Source organism: Bombus vancouverensis, chromosome 10 (assembly GCF_051014615.1).
Source record: "Bombus vancouverensis nearcticus chromosome 10, iyBomVanc1_principal, whole genome shotgun sequence".
In the NCBI taxonomy this organism is placed as follows: Eukaryota; Metazoa; Arthropoda; class Insecta; order Hymenoptera; family Apidae; genus Bombus; species Bombus vancouverensis.
In genome coordinates, this window is record NC_134920.1 from 13231731 (window position 1) to 13249620 (window position 17890).

General features: G+C 35.0%; 2 protein-coding genes and 1 long non-coding RNA gene across 4 annotated transcripts; 1 reads left to right on the forward strand and 2 right to left on the reverse strand.

Moving 5' to 3' along the window:
• Positions 1–1064: 1064 nt before the first annotated feature.
• LOC143303275 (uncharacterized) lies at positions 1065–7467 on the reverse strand. Of its 2 annotated transcripts, XR_013059410.1 has the most exons (4): positions 7329–7467; positions 5892–6895; positions 1882–2319; positions 1065–1720 (listed from the first exon to the last, which is right to left on the reverse strand). It is a non-coding gene; the product is annotated as an uncharacterized LOC143303275 (long non-coding RNA). The 2 variants fall into 2 exon arrangements; XR_013059409.1 differs by lacking the exons at positions 1065–1720; positions 1882–2319 and adding an exon at positions 5450–5559.
• Positions 2113–11343, forward strand: Ddc (aromatic-L-amino-acid decarboxylase). Its single transcript, XM_033345733.2, has 10 exons — positions 2113–2194; positions 2632–2752; positions 2931–3044; positions 3193–3312; positions 3881–4010; positions 5307–5455; positions 5718–5829; positions 5913–6121; positions 6635–6835; positions 7359–11343. The coding sequence occupies exons 1-10, from the start codon at positions 2115–2117 to the stop codon at positions 7563–7565; spliced, it is 1443 nt and encodes a 480-aa protein (XP_033201624.1). The 5' UTR covers positions 2113–2114; the 3' UTR covers positions 7566–11343.
• A 474-nt stretch (positions 11344–11817) lies between these two features.
• On the reverse strand, positions 11818–16994 carry LOC117163708 (peroxisomal N(1)-acetyl-spermine/spermidine oxidase). Its single transcript, XM_076622278.1, has 7 exons — positions 16989–16994; positions 16039–16316; positions 15289–15639; positions 14729–14920; positions 13396–13721; positions 12519–12797; positions 11818–12327 (listed from the first exon to the last, which is right to left on the reverse strand). The coding sequence occupies exons 1-7, from the start codon at positions 16992–16994 to the stop codon at positions 12155–12157; spliced, it is 1605 nt and encodes a 534-aa protein (XP_076478393.1). The 3' UTR covers positions 11818–12154.
• Positions 16995–17890: the final 896 nt, after the last annotated feature.

Genomic DNA, 17890 nt, shown 5'->3' on the forward strand with positions numbered 1-17890 from the left:
TCGTTAACTAGATTACGAATGGCAATAATTGAATTTTTAGAACTTTCTTAAAATCGCTTTAGAGTCAATGACGCTTTAAGTTTACTCCGAAAAATATACGTGCTAAATATCGAAGAATTTCTTGTTTTACATGGCATCTGCATTGAAAACATGCGAATTTCAATTCCATTTTCGTTTTTTTGACTTGTGTGGAGTGTGCATATTAATAAAAATTTATGAATTTAAATCTATCCAAAACGTCCCGTCGTTACCAAACCGTTGACTTTCACCTGAACAGTGTAAATTGAGATTGGAATTAAAATTAGAGATTGGAAGGTGGAAGAGTTGGGTAATTCTCGTTAGGCAACTTGTAAGAAGAAGTAAAAGCTTGTTTTCTGTACAAGAATATAATAACAACGACCTTGTCCGACCGCGGGAATTGAAGAAACCATAATCGGTCATGGTTGATCTAAACCAAATATTATAAAGGTACGAAATGTTTCAGACTGTCAGCTGATTTATAAATCTAGGCAATAATTAAATAAAACCGATCTGTCTTTTTCATTTTCTCTCGTGATCAAACTTTAAATTTAAAAAGAAAATTATCACGTATATAAGGTTATAATTGTAAAGTACAATCGAACAAGGATACAATTTCTCGGTTTAACATGCAAAAGACGATGCGTGAACCTCTTGACGTCACAGCCGAACAGGGAAATACCCAGGGGATTCCTGGTTCCTTATCCTTCAAGAATTCCCAATAAAATCTCGATCAGTTCCATCATTCGTATGCCGTGGATTATTAATTTCAATTACGATTCGTCGAAATCTAGACGTTAAGGAAAATTGTTGATTGCGCGTTACACTAATTTCGAAACAAGTATTAGAATAGAACGAACATTATGACATGTATATAGGTAAAATTTGCTTTATGATTATTATTGCCTGCTATTCGATTATTATTATTATTATAGCATCATATTAAAATTGGAAAATACAGTCAGGAATGATCATTCTGAAAGTTTGAAGCAAAAATACTTCCTATTCGTCGATTAAAACATTTTTTCAAATTATATGTCTATCGCAAGATTTTTACAACTACCTTGTAGCGAAAATATGAGTAATAACATTCCAGAAATATACTGATATTTCTTATTTATATCGTTAAGTAATCATTCCATTGCATTATACCTTTTATATATATATCATCTTCGAGTCTTTATAACTTGTCTCGAAGTAGACATTCGATAAATTGATTTAACGATAATATATGACAGTAGCACGTAGACAATTATCTCACTGGAGACAGATAATTGCATCAACGTAATAGCATTATGTGTCTTTTATGGAAATCGTGAAGAATTTATAGATAACCAGGAAAAATACGGAGTAGAAATAGTCTTGCAGGTTGATCAAATGAGTCAAGTCTCTGGGCTGTAGTATTGCGACGATGATCACGTTTTATCGTTACTACTTAGCCTTTTTTATTTCCTCGGAGATCGGTATCGCGTTTAAATCTGCGATTTTCATTATGTCGAACGTATCATGGAGCATGAAAGATCATCCTAAGTATTATTGACATTGCATTGTAAGTAGTTTACACCTTCTACATATGTATATTTTATAGCAACATAAATTACGAGATAGCAAAGACAGAATCTTGTAATTTCGATATTGCACTGTCTCGAAAAATACTATATTACGAAAACAGCTAGTGAAAAACATATTGTAGGATCGGGCCCTGTGATACAAAACAGTGTACAGTGAATTGCAAAGGGGAAAGGAATCGAACGGAACTTGCCTCACGAAAATGACTCATGGTCATTATTCCTTTGCGAGTCAAGTTGTCCCCGTTCACGTTGATTATTATGAACAGATCAAATCTCTTCCTCTCTTTCTTACCATCCTGCGACGAAACACGTGTCACTGTCTTCCATTGTCTCGATTCTAAAGACCCACATTGAGAAGGCTAGTCATGCCAATTGCCACTTATCGTATCGCATGTACAGAGCTGTCAACCGTTGCAACCTGGCAACTCAGAGATCCGCACCGATTTTAAAAAGTAGTTCCTGATGCAACATAAAAGTTTGTTTATACTAACTAGCGAAATGTTGGAACATTACAGGGTACAGGAAATGGATCCCGACGCGTTCAAGGAGTTCGCCAAGGAAATGGCAGAATATATCACTAATTACCTGGAAAATATCAGGGACAGGTGATTTCTTTACTCATTTTCGTATCCTGCTTCGTCGTCCTTATTTCTTTTTTAAACCATACTTGCCTTGATTTCGCTGATTAGTAACGTAAGATAATCTTTTGTAATAACGTTGCTTTTTTTAGCTGCAAATTAATCAGAATCGATTATTCCTTCTGTAATTTTATACTCTGCGTACAATTTTTTTCTGAATTTAAATTTCTTCGATTCTAATTTATGATAATCTGGTTTATCCGAGGGATATATAAAAGAAAGATATCGATTATATATTTTTTAACTGCAGTTATTTTAAACAAAACAAAATACAAATACTATTTATTTCAGTTCAACTAATCACGGTGTATTATAGTTTTCATTAGAGATAATGACGCTTAATCGAGATCTATTTAAGCTTAGAAGCTTCTCCTTTGCGTTTGTAAATAAAGTAAAATTTATAGGCGAGTGCTTCCGACAGTAGAACCAGGTTACATGAAACCCCTTTTGCCTTCCGAGGCGCCGCAAAGGCCAGAAAGTTGGAAAGACGTTATGGCAGATATCGAAAAAGTGATAATGCCAGGAGTAAGTACAAACTGTAATATGATAAACGATATTTTTTACATATAATCATATAATGTATCATTGTTCGCGTTACAAATGATACAAAACTATAGCGTAGAATATCGCAATAATATTAATTCCCAAATACTGGATAATTTTGGTATAAATTTTTATTGACGCAGAAAATTTGTTCGTCCAGGTTACACACTGGCATAGCCCGAAATTTCACGCGTATTTTCCTACAGCCCAATCGTATCCAGCGATCGTTGCTGATATGCTTAGCGGTGCTATCGCATGCATCGGGTTCACTTGGGTAAGGGTCAACATTTAATTGAAAAATGTTTCAATTCTTATTTACCTTTCTGATCGTTTTTATTTCCACGTTTCATTTAATCGAAATTCGAATGGAAAAAAGAAAATTTCTGGTGTTTATTCAAATGCAACAAACCTCTCTGTCGCAGATTGCAAGTCCTGCTTGTACCGAGTTGGAGGTAATAATGTTGGATTGGCTAGGAAAAATGTTAGATCTGCCCAAAGAATTTTTAGCCTGCAGCGGTGGAAAGGGTGGTGGTGTCATTCAGGTAAATTTATCCAAAGAAACTCGTTTAGTGAAATAACTGGCATTCCTAAGATAAGGATGTTTATACAAATTTATATTTCTATGAACAGAGATGAGAAAGTGAGAGCTAAACAGAAATTTATTTCACACGCTAGATATCGTAATCAGTAGCATATTTTAGATATTTCGTACCTTTGAAACTTTCACCTTCGAACGCATAAATATCTATTGATAATTTAGTGATTTAAATCGCGAAATTAATGTGTTTATCATCGTATTATGAAAATCTATAAGTACTTTTAATCTTTCAAGATTCTTTTCAAAATCTAGATAATAAATTTGGTGAGCCAGCAGACTTGGATGTCTTTATTTTGTATATGACACAATTTTGCGGAATATTACGCCTAAAGAATTATCAATTAACGTAAATGCCCTGTGTTAAATTCACCTGTTGCTCATCCGTTGGGCTGCTTATCAAGAATCTTAAGCTTCGTCGCGTCGTCTCGACGAAATCGATCGACACTTCACGAGTAGCTCAGGCATAATTGACAGCTCGTAAATAATAGTTAATGATCAAGTTCGCATTATAGGGAACCGCGAGCGAAGCTACTTTAGTCGCACTTCTCGGCGCCAAGGCTAGAAAAATAAGGCAGGTCAAGGAACAACATCCTGACTGGACGGATAACCAAATTGTAGAAAAACTAGTCGCTTATAGTTCCTGTAAGTAATCGTTTCAAACTATTTGATGCTGGCAGAAGTATCGGTTAAGACATTAATCTAACACGTACCAATCTTATTTATGAAATAATTAAACTTTACACCCGTACCGGAGTAAAATATATTTAAAAAAAAATCCTGTATTTATCTTGCTACAAAGATTGCTTAAATTGCTGAAAATATCAATTTCGATGACAGAATCATATTCTTTTAATCTTAATATTCTTAATGTCTCGTCTGGCAAAGGTACGAACTTTCGAAGCCATTCTTTAACAACTTCGATCAATTTCACGTAAATAAATTTTCTACCTTTCCGAAAGGTGAAGTCAATATTCCACGCTTTTGTCAAATATTCGAAAAATATAGATGGATAATATCGAAGGAATTAGATCATCGATTAGCCGGATAAAAATTCGAGGTCGCGCACTACCGTGATTTCCTGTAAACAAGATTAACGATGACGTTGGCCGGTGCTCTTTAATATTTGACAAAGGCACGAGAGCCGGGGATGGGATGACAAGCCGAGTACGGGGTTGCGGCACTTCATCAGCCAGCACTTTGTCACCATAGCAACGCGTAATAACCACTCGAGTTACTTCAACCCTGTGCCACCCTTTGCCACCCACGTCTAACCGCCTTCGCTGTTCTGTGCTCCTGTTACTGCGTCTCTTTGTTAGCACGTCGAATCACGTAGAAAGCACGTAGAAAGTTTCGTAAAAGGCGTTCGCTAATTGTTCTCCGTTCTAAGTTATTCTACGCATCGATGACGTGAACAGAGAAGAAAAAGAAATATCACGAATATCCCATGGGATTGCCATTCTTTTGTAGTAATGCTTTTTCTTTTTACATTGATATTCGCTTCGATCAAAGTAGTCGTTATTGGTTATTGTACCGTCGAGATTAAAAATTGCAAAGGGCTTTTGTTTTGGAAAGTTTAAAGCATATTTTGTTCGGCTAATGGATTAACGTTTGAGTGGCAATCACGCTTGGATTGTTTGTATTCAGATGGAATAATTAAAAAAAAATGATGGATGCATTGATTCGGTGTTGAAACAAAAGAAAGAGAGAGAAACGTCTCGCAGTTTAACAATAAACTTGGAAATAATAAGTAGAGAATAATACGAGTGGGAATTGTACAGAATTTAGCATTCCATTCGACGATTTATCAAATTCCTTGTTTCTTTCTTTATATTTGCTTCCTTCGATGAATTAGTTATAAAACTAGATACGAAGTAAATAACTAGATTTATTGCAGATGAAGATAGTGTATTCTATCGCAGTTATTAATTTGTTGCTCAGGTCAAGCTCACAGCTCTGTAGAACGAGCTGGTCTTCTCGGAGGCGTAAAGTTCCGATTGCTAGAAGCCGATTCGAAATATAAACTTCGCGGTGAGACACTGGCAGAGGCCATTCGCAAGGATAAAGAACAAGGACTGATTCCATTCTACGTAAGTTCATTGTATTCGTATGCGAATTCGCACGCATACGATACTAGCGCAGCTTTTCCAGACACATATTATGTACATTCTCCCTAGCAATAACGAAACGATTCCTGTAATCATAAGATAAAATATCTTATTCCAGTTCAAACATTTGTGACAAATTATTGAATGTTTAACACTTTGAAACTTCAACTAAAGGTCTCATTAACGAATATAAAATTTATACTGATCGAATAAAATCGACTTTCGTTTCATTTTTATTTTACAGGCTGTCGCCACTTTGGGAACCACTTGCTCTTGTGCATTCGATCGTGTCGATGAAATGGGTGTGGTCGCAAATCGTGAGAATGTTTGGCTACATGTTGATGCAGCTTATGCTGGTATTTTAAACAATTACACATATAATATATCTAATAAATATTACGAGGCTAGAATTTATTACCTGAACTATTTTCTTCGTTAGGTTCAGCGTTTATTTGCCCGGAATTCCGATATTTAATGAAAGGCACCGAATTGGCAGATTCCTTCAATTTCAATCCACACAAATGGATGTTGGTAAATTTTGATTGTTCGACAATGTGGTTAAAGGATCCGACATACGTTATCAATGCTTTCAATGTGGATCCTCTGTATCTAAAGCACGATATGCAAGGTTCTGCTCCTGACTATAGGGTAAGATAGTTCGTTAATGATAACTACAACTTTTTTCGTTCGTATAAGAGATCATTATCTATCGAATATTACGGAGGCAAGTAAGAAGTTTTGTTGTTATTTCTATACTCAGAGGTAGGATCACGATAATTATTATTTTATTGAATGGATAAATCTATCACACCGTTGTGAGCCGAAATAACCTTAGAAAAACTAGGGATAAAAACAAAAAAGCATCTTAAGCCTATCGATTAAATCTATCGATTATAACTAGGATTATCTTCTAGTTACTATTTCTTATAACTAACGCATCCGCATATAGATGGCGAGCACGAACTCGCGTTGTCATTTTCAGCAAGTTTCTTCACACATACGTAGGAAAAAATACTATTATAAAATTGTCATATAACAACAGTAGAAGACTTGACATTGTATCTCGTTTCTATATTTATCAAATTTGAGAATCGTCGTTCATTTTTGTAAGAAGAATGAATTTATTAATATTTGAAGATTAATATTTTACCTTTTATACAGCATTGGCAGATTCCATTGGGACGAAGATTCAGAGCGTTGAAACTCTGGTTCGTGCTGAGGATTTATGGCGTCGAAAATCTTCAACGATATATCAGAAACCACGTTGCCCAGGCTCATGAATTCGAAGCGCTGGTTCTTTCGGATCCACGATTCGAAATTGTCGCCGAAGTGATATTAGGACTTGTCTGTTTCCGATTAAAGGTAAGAGCAGTCTTTCCATCGTACTATTTTTATCGAATGTCACATTTAATCCTGATACACCTATCATAGACAGATAATTATTACGGTTCACGACTATACGACGTTGTTTCTATCTACATGATACACATCAGATTCATCGTTGTTCTTTTAATTAGAGTAGTAAACGAATAACATGCAACAAAAATGCAATTTAAACTCCTTAAATATAGGAAAACGCCATTATTCCAAAAAGACATCGTAAAAATGAAAATCAGGGATACGTATCTGGGTTTATTTTAAATATTATTAGTATCACGATTAAATTGTCTAATGTCTAATAATTATCTAATAATTTTATCTCTATTTTATCAATACACAATATCGTCTTAGAAATCATTTCGAAACACTATTTTCTGATTAACGACAAAAGCCAGTAACAATCCCCAGATTTTCATTGCGAAGCAAAAGAACCAAACGAAAGAATCTCGATTAAATATTCAAAAGTAAAATATACCATTGTAACGACATGTGATATCATTCGCAGGGATCGAATGACATAAACGAGACCTTATTGAAAAAGATCAACGGCGCCGGAAACATTCATTTAGTGCCATCCAAGATAAACGACATGTACTTCCTACGGTTCGCAGTTTGCTCGCGGTACAGCGAAAGCAAAGATATTCAAAACTCTTGGAAAGAGATAAAGCTGAGAGCAGACGAGGTTCTCGAGGAACAATCGGTTTCTAAGTGATGGCGGGCTCAGATAGCTCGTGGTTGTCGGTCCTTGACACCTGCAACCTGCAATCAATCCTAGCTTTTAATCGTTTTTCGTGTTAGCGATCTTGGAAGAACGAATGCATAATCGAGAAACAGGGATTTGTTTAACGTATTTCGCGATTCCACGTATAATTGCTAAACTTTTACAAATGACGAATCAGATAGAAATTGAAGTAAGATCATTAGCATAATATATTCGTATGATAATGATGGAAATATTTCCTTCATATCTTTAATTAATTAACACGATCGGTTACACAGCTCAGTATTCGCTTACGTTTTTATCGCTGAGCGACTGTTAAACCTTCCGCGCACGGTTTTTCTCCTTTCGGCGATTCGATTCTTACTTCTCGATTCTCTATTTTGCCGATCCATCTGTTTGTCGCAGATCGGCACAATGACGCGACGTAACGAAAGTTACACGCTACAGTGAAACTTCCTCGTTGAGATTTAGGCTCGGAGCAGACATTTTACCACGCGACACAGTTGCGGGACTGTTCGAACAACTGAGAAATGGAATTCTTCGGTTTTACGAAAGAAGAATACATACGTATGTTGTTGGAGACGGAATTTCTTAAGCAACGGAATACGTGTTCAATGGTTTCATAAAGTTATCGGTGCTAGGAAAGTCAGAATTTCTTGGGCTTATAGAAATATAAATATACAAAGGTAAATGTGTAAAGATATAAAAGCGCAAAAATACAAACGAATAAAAAGATAGGAGCATAAATCTGGAATATAAGATGAGCGTAAGAAGAAATTCTGAATTGATGTATACAATTTTCTAAACTTCGATTTCCCGCAAATCGCTCGTCTGCACCGAGCCTAAGTCGACTCAGATATTTTTTTCTCTTGCTCTCTTGCCACGGTAAAGACTTGCCGACGGCCAAAGCCGTTACACGCACATGCACTCACACACACAGGCCCCCTTCAATAATATTAATAACCTCGAAATATATTAGACAAGTCCCATATAAGAAACACGCCAAAGATCGTTATTCGACTGTCGTTTCACGTCAGTGAACGCATAATTTGCTGTAAGCGCAATATTAAATGTCGCCTTGTACCAGTTTTCGAACGCATACCTTAGCAATAGCGTTGTGTAGGCCCATTAGATCGCTTTCTTCAAGCAGCAAGACACTGTATACATACGTATGTACCTTTAGCAACGCGTTACGCAATTGCTGGCACCGGAGCGTCTTGCAAATATATCTGTTACATTCAGAACTTCTGCCAAGTATTTAAAAAAAGCCTAGTAAATATCTTAACGTAATTTAAAACATTCTAGTTCGCAAAACTTATTTCTTGTTGGTTTTCATCGGCGATTGTATTAAGTTGTATGAAGTTAAAGTTATTGTATCAAGTTAAAGTGTGTGTGGAGGATGATTAGTCGTTTGGTTTAGATGACGAGGGTACGAGATATCGAAACAGTCAAGGCTAGTAACTGGTAATTGATATTGATTCGTACGACTGACTCACTTGTTTGGCGCGACATTGACTGGTGACATTGTTTTGCGCGGAGTTTATTTATTATTACATTATGTGTGTCCTAACGATGTTGGTACTCCGAGGCAAAACAATAACATGGTTGAAATTGTCCTCTAACTCATGTGCCGCTACAAAGTTACATCAAGTTAAAGTTACTGTATTAAGTTAAAGCGTGTAATTACTTAGGAATTATAACATTTGATAGTAAACGATCAACAGAATTTGATCGTCGACACCGAGTGCAATATAAAATAGGAATTATTCCGCACGTTGTTGAATTTAAGTCGTGCTCACCTTATCGACGTTGATTGATTCCTTAAAGGAAATAATATTATCACGATCACCTTTACCTCGTTGATAAAGAAAACAGTTCAATGTTCTACGATTCAATGTTCTTCGATTTATCTGCATCTGAAGAATGTTTTGTGAATATTATGAATGTGGAAAATAAGATCTTCCTTTATGATATTAATATTTTTCAAGTAATTCAAATATTTTAACAAATTTTGTCATTATTTCCTGTTCGAAACGTCTACGTTGCGTGTATTAAATGTTTGGTAAATATCCTGAGCAAATAAGTCATGGAAAATTGAGTTAGATGTTTCAAGTGTATAAAATATGCAACTACGTAGACATGCTTTAATTTATTTACAAACATAATCTCATGTCCCAGCATGTACGTGACAGATAATGTCACGTAAAGTAATTATCGTAGATCTGTATATTAGACATCAGGCAAGAATATTTATGTATCGGAATATATTGATTTTAGTTGTATAAAATATACAAAGAATTTTATATTTTATTAAATTATTTAAAGATTATGCTATTGAAACGAACGTATAAATTATATGTTTGTGTTCTATCCTGTCGATCTGATATATATTACTCTTGCATATGATCTACTAATTATTAAATTATATGTACTATATTTACGTTGTAAATAATTTATCAATACGATAGTTATAAGTATACAGTACGTATCTATGTAACATATCTTTGTCTCTTCTACGCAAATCACCTCTATTCCCCGATAATTACTTGCCATAATCGTACTCGAACTACTTTATAATTATACTCGAATTATTTAATAGAACGTTCAATAAGTTTATATATATTATTCTTTATAACTGCAAAACTAGTTACAGAATTTCTAGCATAAATGCAAGAAGCATATCTCAAGAAGTATTAAATCTATATTATTCAACAATTATGCATAATATTTATGAAACATATACAATAGGAGCAAAATGTATTTTTATCAGGTTGCACCTATTGTATTAATTGTATTAATGTATTAATTTTTGCACTCATACGAGGATAGTATTAAATGATATGAAATTTAATATACTTCGACTCGAATTGATTTAATGTATTAATTAATTAGTGTGTAAATACTGTAATAGATATAATTGTGTACCAATATGTTTCACGACACTTATCTCTTGAAGATAATTACGGATTAATTATTAAGCGATTACGATCATTATTTATTTATGTTTAACAATTAAGCGTTGTAGTTTATTTTAGGTATGCTATACTTTAATTGTTCGTCGTTAGATTGCGGATATTTGTATGTTCGTTCTAACATCGAGTATAATTATGGCATTCTGAACATAATGTAGTGCTGCAACTGGGACAATAAATAGATCTAGAATTACTTTACACTGTTTGGTCTATCGAGCGAGCAAACGTTCTTAAAAATAATGGAAAGAAGTTTTGAACACTTCCATATGCACTGGTTGACACAACGCACGTAATAAGATTTACTTTTATACACGTTTAACCACAAGCGATAGATCGATGTTGTAAAAGTAATAACGGCAATCAAAAACTGCCTAATTTTTGTTCACAGATTTATATTTCAAAATACATAGTAAAATCTGCAAAATGTTTGTATTTGAGGAATAAATGTGATTAAAAGGATAAATCGTAATTTTGAAAGACGAATATATGTAAGTAAATATTACTGTTATCACTCATGAGGTATAAGAACGTTTTCTCGATGCGATAACACGAATTACTGTTAAACGGGACCAACGGAAAGTAATAAAAGAAAATATATGTACGTACGTACCTGTTACGTCGATATGTAAAAGGTTTGTTTCAAACATTTATTTCCGTTCTTGAGACGCGCAACTCACTGTAATAAATATATAAATGTACTATACTATATATAAATGTTGAAAGTATTTATCGAGATATCATCGTTATAACAATACCGATTCAATAAACTATACATGTATGTAATTACTAAAATCAAACTCGACTTCTTCAATTTGTCCAAGTTCTTCGACTTCTTCAATTTATTTCAAGAAACGACTTTCTCAATAGTTGTCTCGCATGCTTGTTTTATATGTTGTCATCGATTGATATGACAATTAATTCTATCTACATGTACATAGATGAATCTTCTGCGTTTACTCTTACGATATGTTCGATATGTTCGAGACACTAGGCTCGAATATTATTTGCCATCGGAATAATAAGCTGACAAGTATTGCCAGTAAAATAAAATCATTGACAAAGATAAAGGGCTATTAGAAATAATTAGAAATAATTAATGACAAGGATCATTTGCTAATATAAGAATTGTAATATTTATTAGAGTGCACTGTATTGCAAAACATTTGATTCCACTGATCTAGCAGGGTAGCAGAGGTTACAAGAATTCAGTATTCCTGTGCTTGTGACAGAAAAATTGAAATTTTACTATAAGAAAGTGAATGAGACGTTAATTTTAATAATATGCTAAAACGTATATTCTGTATTAAGATTAACAGTTTGCGGTATAAGGGTACAGCAGAAATATGCGTTACAACAACCAAAGATATAATTATCAAATGAAAAATGTTTAAACGTATCTTTCAAAAAATTTAACACAACTCTCCGTTTCGTGCTTTGCATAAATAATATAAAATCATCGATGTCTTAGCTTCGTCAAATTTCAAATATAAAAGATTTTATTTGAATGAAATGCGTTGATCGGTGTCATCCTGGACAGAAGACGGGCACGTTTACTATGACGAATACCATTTATGGTAACTTCTTACTTGCACGAAATTATATACGAACTCAGCTGTTATCGGATGTTTTCGTTGGCGGACCACCGAACCGTTTCGTTAATTGAATTATTCTTTCCGCTTCGCGAATACCGCTCAATCTGGCGCCGTGTACTGTACTGTAATGTCCTGGAATCGTAGCTTCTCCAGCGAATAAAAGAATCGGTGGTATAGGCTCGCAGGTACCTAGAAAACGGTAAAGTAAGTGTTGGAAAAATACATCGTGCGTGCAAAATAAGAACAGACTTCATAGTGGTCAGAACCGCTATAATTAAATTAATTTCAACGTAATGAGAATAATTTCGGAATCTTTAGACGTTTCTCGAACGAATTAACTTTAAAAAATATTCACGACTAGAAATTACGTGTTCGCGTACCTGGCAATGGACTAGCTAAATCACATTGATGACCAACGGTACTGTTCATCCCCATATAACTACATGAACCAGCAAAGTATTGATCCATGCACCATTTGCTTCGGAGAAGATTTGCTGGATAGGGAAGTGTAGGATCACCGGTAAATTGTCGAAGAACTCTTGTTATCGACTCCACGACCTCTTCGTCGGAGCACAATTCCATATCTGCCGCCTCTCGGCCACAAACCCACGCACACAAAACGTGTTGCGAAGTCGATAATTCTTCCACTATTGAGATCCCTAAGATATATCAAAGTATCGATCGGTTATTTAGAAAGAAATTTAAAATAATAATAATAATAATAAATCTGTAGTTTATCCAATGGCTTAGAAATAATCAAGTGCCAATTTGAATTGAAATTGAAGAAAAAGTAAGAATGGAATTTTATAGGTTATATAGAAAAGATACTTGAAAAGCAAGATACCGATGAAGGTACAAATAGATTTGACTAAAATTAGTAAATTCTAAATTACTATGTTGATATTATTTCGATGGGAAATATTTCTCTCCTACTTTTATACCGATAAATAATATTACTTTCTTGGCTGGATTGGCCAAAGTACGACGAATTCGGCAAATACGCCGAATGTTTTTTAAAGCATACGGCGATTTTATAAATTTATGAAAAGTAATTGAAACTACAAAGGATAATTTGCATCTTTATTCAAGTTCATTCAAAAGATAATAGTCGAAAACGTAAAACTTACTAATCGTGTATTTTTTTGCTGTTTCAAGTTTCGCTTTCGATTCACCATAATTTCACAATGAACGAATAACATTCTCGTCAAGTTTCCAAACAACTTGTCAGTGGCACGTTGAAAAACAAGCTTAGCGTACCTTTCACCCAGTCGCATCTGTCAGCGAGTTCATCAGCTGACCAAGCCAGTTTAATGCCTCCCTCCTTCCAAACCCAGAACGGCCTTGCATATTCCAGGAATATTTTATTTACGTATCCGTATCCTAATTTGCAAATAGCTTCGACTTTTTCCGCGGGTAATGCTGGACAGAAAAGTTTATCGTGTTGATGCTTCAAGACACCAAGGGACACTGTGACGATCACGTAATCGGCTGGAAATTCTTCGCCATCGCAACACTTCACCACCGCCCGAGGACACGAATCGCTTATGGCGCCCCATCTAATGCAACTCACTGGCTTGCAGTATCTGATATAAAAATAAATTTCATACAAACGTAAGTTCGGCACCCGAAACGTATCACTCTTGCACAGTAGTTTACCGATTAATAATGCTATTAGTAAATTGATAAATTGCAAGTTATTCTTTGACAAGTATTTTTTGACAATAATAATAACAATATTAGTTCGTACTTTGGAAGATGGTTTCGATTTTTGAAAAATGTACAGCGTTTACGTTTACTGCGTGATATTTGTGAATGCCTATTAATATAGTAAAATTTTTGCAAGTATGAACAACATATTAATCTTGAAGAATCTATTGCTTTTTAACAGCGAAGCAACCGATCATATCGTTGCTAATAAATCGACTTTAAAAGTTCATTCGTGTATCTTAAAACTATAAAATAGGTTTTATACGACTAGTTTAATGCATTCAACGTATTCTGATAAGAGCAGTAAATTGATATTGATCAACGAATACTTGTAAGTTTGGGTGAATAATGAACTATAAAGAAACTAATCTGTGTACTGGAAACGTTATGAATACATTTTGTCACAGAGATGTTTACGATGAGAGTTTACGAATTTCACTCTCGCGGAAGATTCGCAAAGAAAATCGAGTTTCACAGTTAATAAGATGAATTTTGAAATAGACGTCTCTCGCTAATAATAATGACTAATAAATTAACGATTAAAATGAGCTCGAAATTCAGTGCATTTCGAGCTCTGTCAATCATATTTTCGGCAACCTGTCTTAACGCGTTTTAATATCAAATTCAGGAACGATCGATCGATAAATATTTCCAAAAATAATGTCACATTTTTTAATATGAAAATACACCAAGACGCGGAATCGTGTGATAAAAATAACGAGAATCAGATAAATAAAGTATTTTTACAAGGATTTTATCTTCAGAAATAAATAATCCAAGATAGTATTTCCCCCGAAATTTTTACGACGGAGTAATTTTCACAGCGAAGAAATAATCTTCTCCTGCGAAAATGACATTTATGACAATGTTTGTTTCAACCAACTTGAGAGCGCAACTCGGCAAATCTCGTAACAGAGGTGCAAGCACTCCGACGTATCCAAGGGGCACTCTCACGTTACCACCAGGTATCTCGATATAACTTCCAAACTGATCTGCAGAAACCAGCGACAGATCATCTCCGCAGCGACATCTCACGCAGTTTGTCATCCCGTACATCACCCTGGCCGCGTCATATCTGAAATCGCGAGATCACCGATGGTACCGAAGCAGAACGATCGACGATATCGTGTCGTTAAAAACGCAGTGATGTAACGTAACGTTGATTAATTGGAGAATCTTGCGCGCCACGTTTGTATAAATACGAACGTAAATGAACGTGAAATAATCGGCCAAGTGAGTACGTGAGTCGAAAGAATTGCTCGCAATTAAAAGGTCGATGCTTGCAATTAATTCGACATATTCTAATGAAATGGCGTGCCGAACGTTACTTTCATTTCTTAACGAATATTTACTATTGCAAATAACGTTTAATAATTACTGAAAGACCACAACTACTTTTACATCGCTGCTGATAAAGTTTGCAGTTGACCTGGACAACTGTACCGTTGCTCCTCCGGAAAATTGTGCAGCTCCTGCTGAATTCGAACGCCCATAAAATTCAGCAACGTTCCGTGGGTGCGGCCACAACCTAGAGAGAAAAGAGTTGCCGCCTGTTGCTCGATCTGCCGAAACGTATGATAAGCCGTAATGCTGACAGGAAGATCGATAGCACGGCCATCGCTTGTACAAAAAAGACCACGACTCGGATCAGGCCTGAAGAGCGGTGGCTTCAGAAGACCTTCTTGAGCAGCTAGCGTGAATACAGGATTCGCCACGCACCCTCCTTCGATCCAGGTTGCACCCATCTCGGCCACCACATCACCCAACCAACACGAATGAATTCGACCTCCTGGTCTACAAACAAGATTCGTTATAGGTACCAAGTAATTCGTTTTTAAACGTTTCTTTCAAATTTTGATCTTTTGTTTCTTTCAATGACGAATAAAAGTATCGATGAAAATCAAGTATCCAGAGGTAGTTAGAAGTCAGTGACTCGAGATTTATCTTAAAATGTTAATTAATCATTTGAACGAAGCTTCTATCAAAAATATCTCGAAGGCGTAAAAGTATCTTTTGCTACAGAGTTTGACTGCTAAATAAAAAAAAAAGTGAAATTAATAAAGGGTTTGCGAGAAACTATGGAAATACGTCAACTCGTATGTCTTTATTCGACAAAATTGTATTTTAGATAACAATTATAGATGTTTGATAATACTCTCGCGCAATTATATTAATTTAATATATTTTAAATACCTATCCGTCGCCTCTAATATCGTGAAATTTTGAAGGCCACATTGCGCCAACCGATGCGCCGCTGAAAGTCCAGCCATTCCTGCACCAATGATAACAACCGTTGGTTCTGGTTTGCATGGATCCAGCATACAGGGGTCCAACTGACACGTTTCGAATCTGGCTAGTTTTGGACATGGTGGTATATCTTTTTCTTTTCCTCCTTTGCTCGATGCAAAGTTTCTACATATGCATAGATCGTACGAATTAATTGATTTTACGTTGGTACATTTCACTGCTTTCTAGAAGTCTGTTACTTAAATTCTTTTCCTAACAATTATTCCTAAGTACGTAAGATATACGTCAGTCATGATTTCATAAACAAATTGTTAGAACACCGTCGTATCTTTCGATCTACCGACCATTTTCCTGCAGTGTAAAATTAATAACTGTCGTTCAATTTAATTAACGATTAAAAAGCATCGATAAAAATACAGAGAAAGAAAGACATTCTAAGTTAAATATCAGATCCCCTGTCTAATCTGACACAGACAGTAGATGGAGCTGTTAAACGTGAATTCCAACCTCGCAGAAACTTTTCTACAAAATCATACGTATCTTTACGACAAATGAAATAAACAGACTTTTTATCAATTACTCGTTGTTTTTGTTAGAAATTATACGCGGAACATGATTAAGAAATCGAAGACACGAGTTTCACACGGTTAAGTGAAGTGACATACGTAGGAATGTCTTTATCTACCTTACTAGAATTGTTCGGAATATTCGAAACGATAATTTAGCCCTCTTAAGTAGCATCTCATTGGACATAAATCGGCGAAATCACTGGATTTGTTCATGAAGACGATGAAAATTAATCTTGATAAAAATTTAGATATAATTAAGGTGAGTTCCTTATTGGCGAACGTTGCTATGAAGAGAGCATATCACACGCGCAAACAAACGATCCTTACCGTCATGATGTTTTACTGTCGAGAATATTCATCAAAGCCAACTATGATAAAGATTTTACTTAGTCATTGAATTACTTTAACTAACGGATCACTGAAATCGTAAGTCATAAATTACATAGCGCATACATCTGATTGGATAAATGGGATAAATCGTTGAGATGAAAAGAGGATGTAGCAGGTATTTAAATTTTCATATGCAAACTTTCTATATTTTTATGCCTAGCATTGTTTATTCGTTTTTGCATTTTCATTATTTTAAGCTATTCAACTTGTTGTAGCTAGGTACGTACGTAATATTAGCGCAAATATAAATCTATTTATTTATTCATATAGTTGCTTTAATATTGTATCTTATCATTTGATAAAAAATTCTTGTTATTCGCGTAAATATAAATACAGGGTGGTTGGTAACTGGTGGTACAAGCGGAAAGGGGGTGATTCTACGCGAAAAAAGAAGTCGAAAATATAGAACAAACATTTTTTTTTAATTTTTTTTTTTTTTTAATTTTTCCATCGAGTCAACGATCTACAGTGAGATCCGTTATAACGAGACGCGATAAAGTGCACGCGTACCGAGCGAAAATTCAAAGTCAATTTTCTCGAAAACAAAGCCTCGAACGAAAAATGTTTATTCTATATTTTCGACCTCTTTTTTCTGCTTTATTAATATTGGTCGAGGGAATACCGGAAAATTCAAATTCGTCTTCGTTTGACGGTTGCACGTGGCGGTGAGATTCTTTTGCCCGGAGTTTATTTATTATTACATTATGAATGTCCTAACGATGTTGATACTCCGAGGCAAAACAGCAACATGTTTTGGCTTGTCCTTTAGCTCGTGTGCCGCTATATATTTCTACATAAATGTACATGGCACGAGAGAAGGTTAAAGTCATGCACGGATT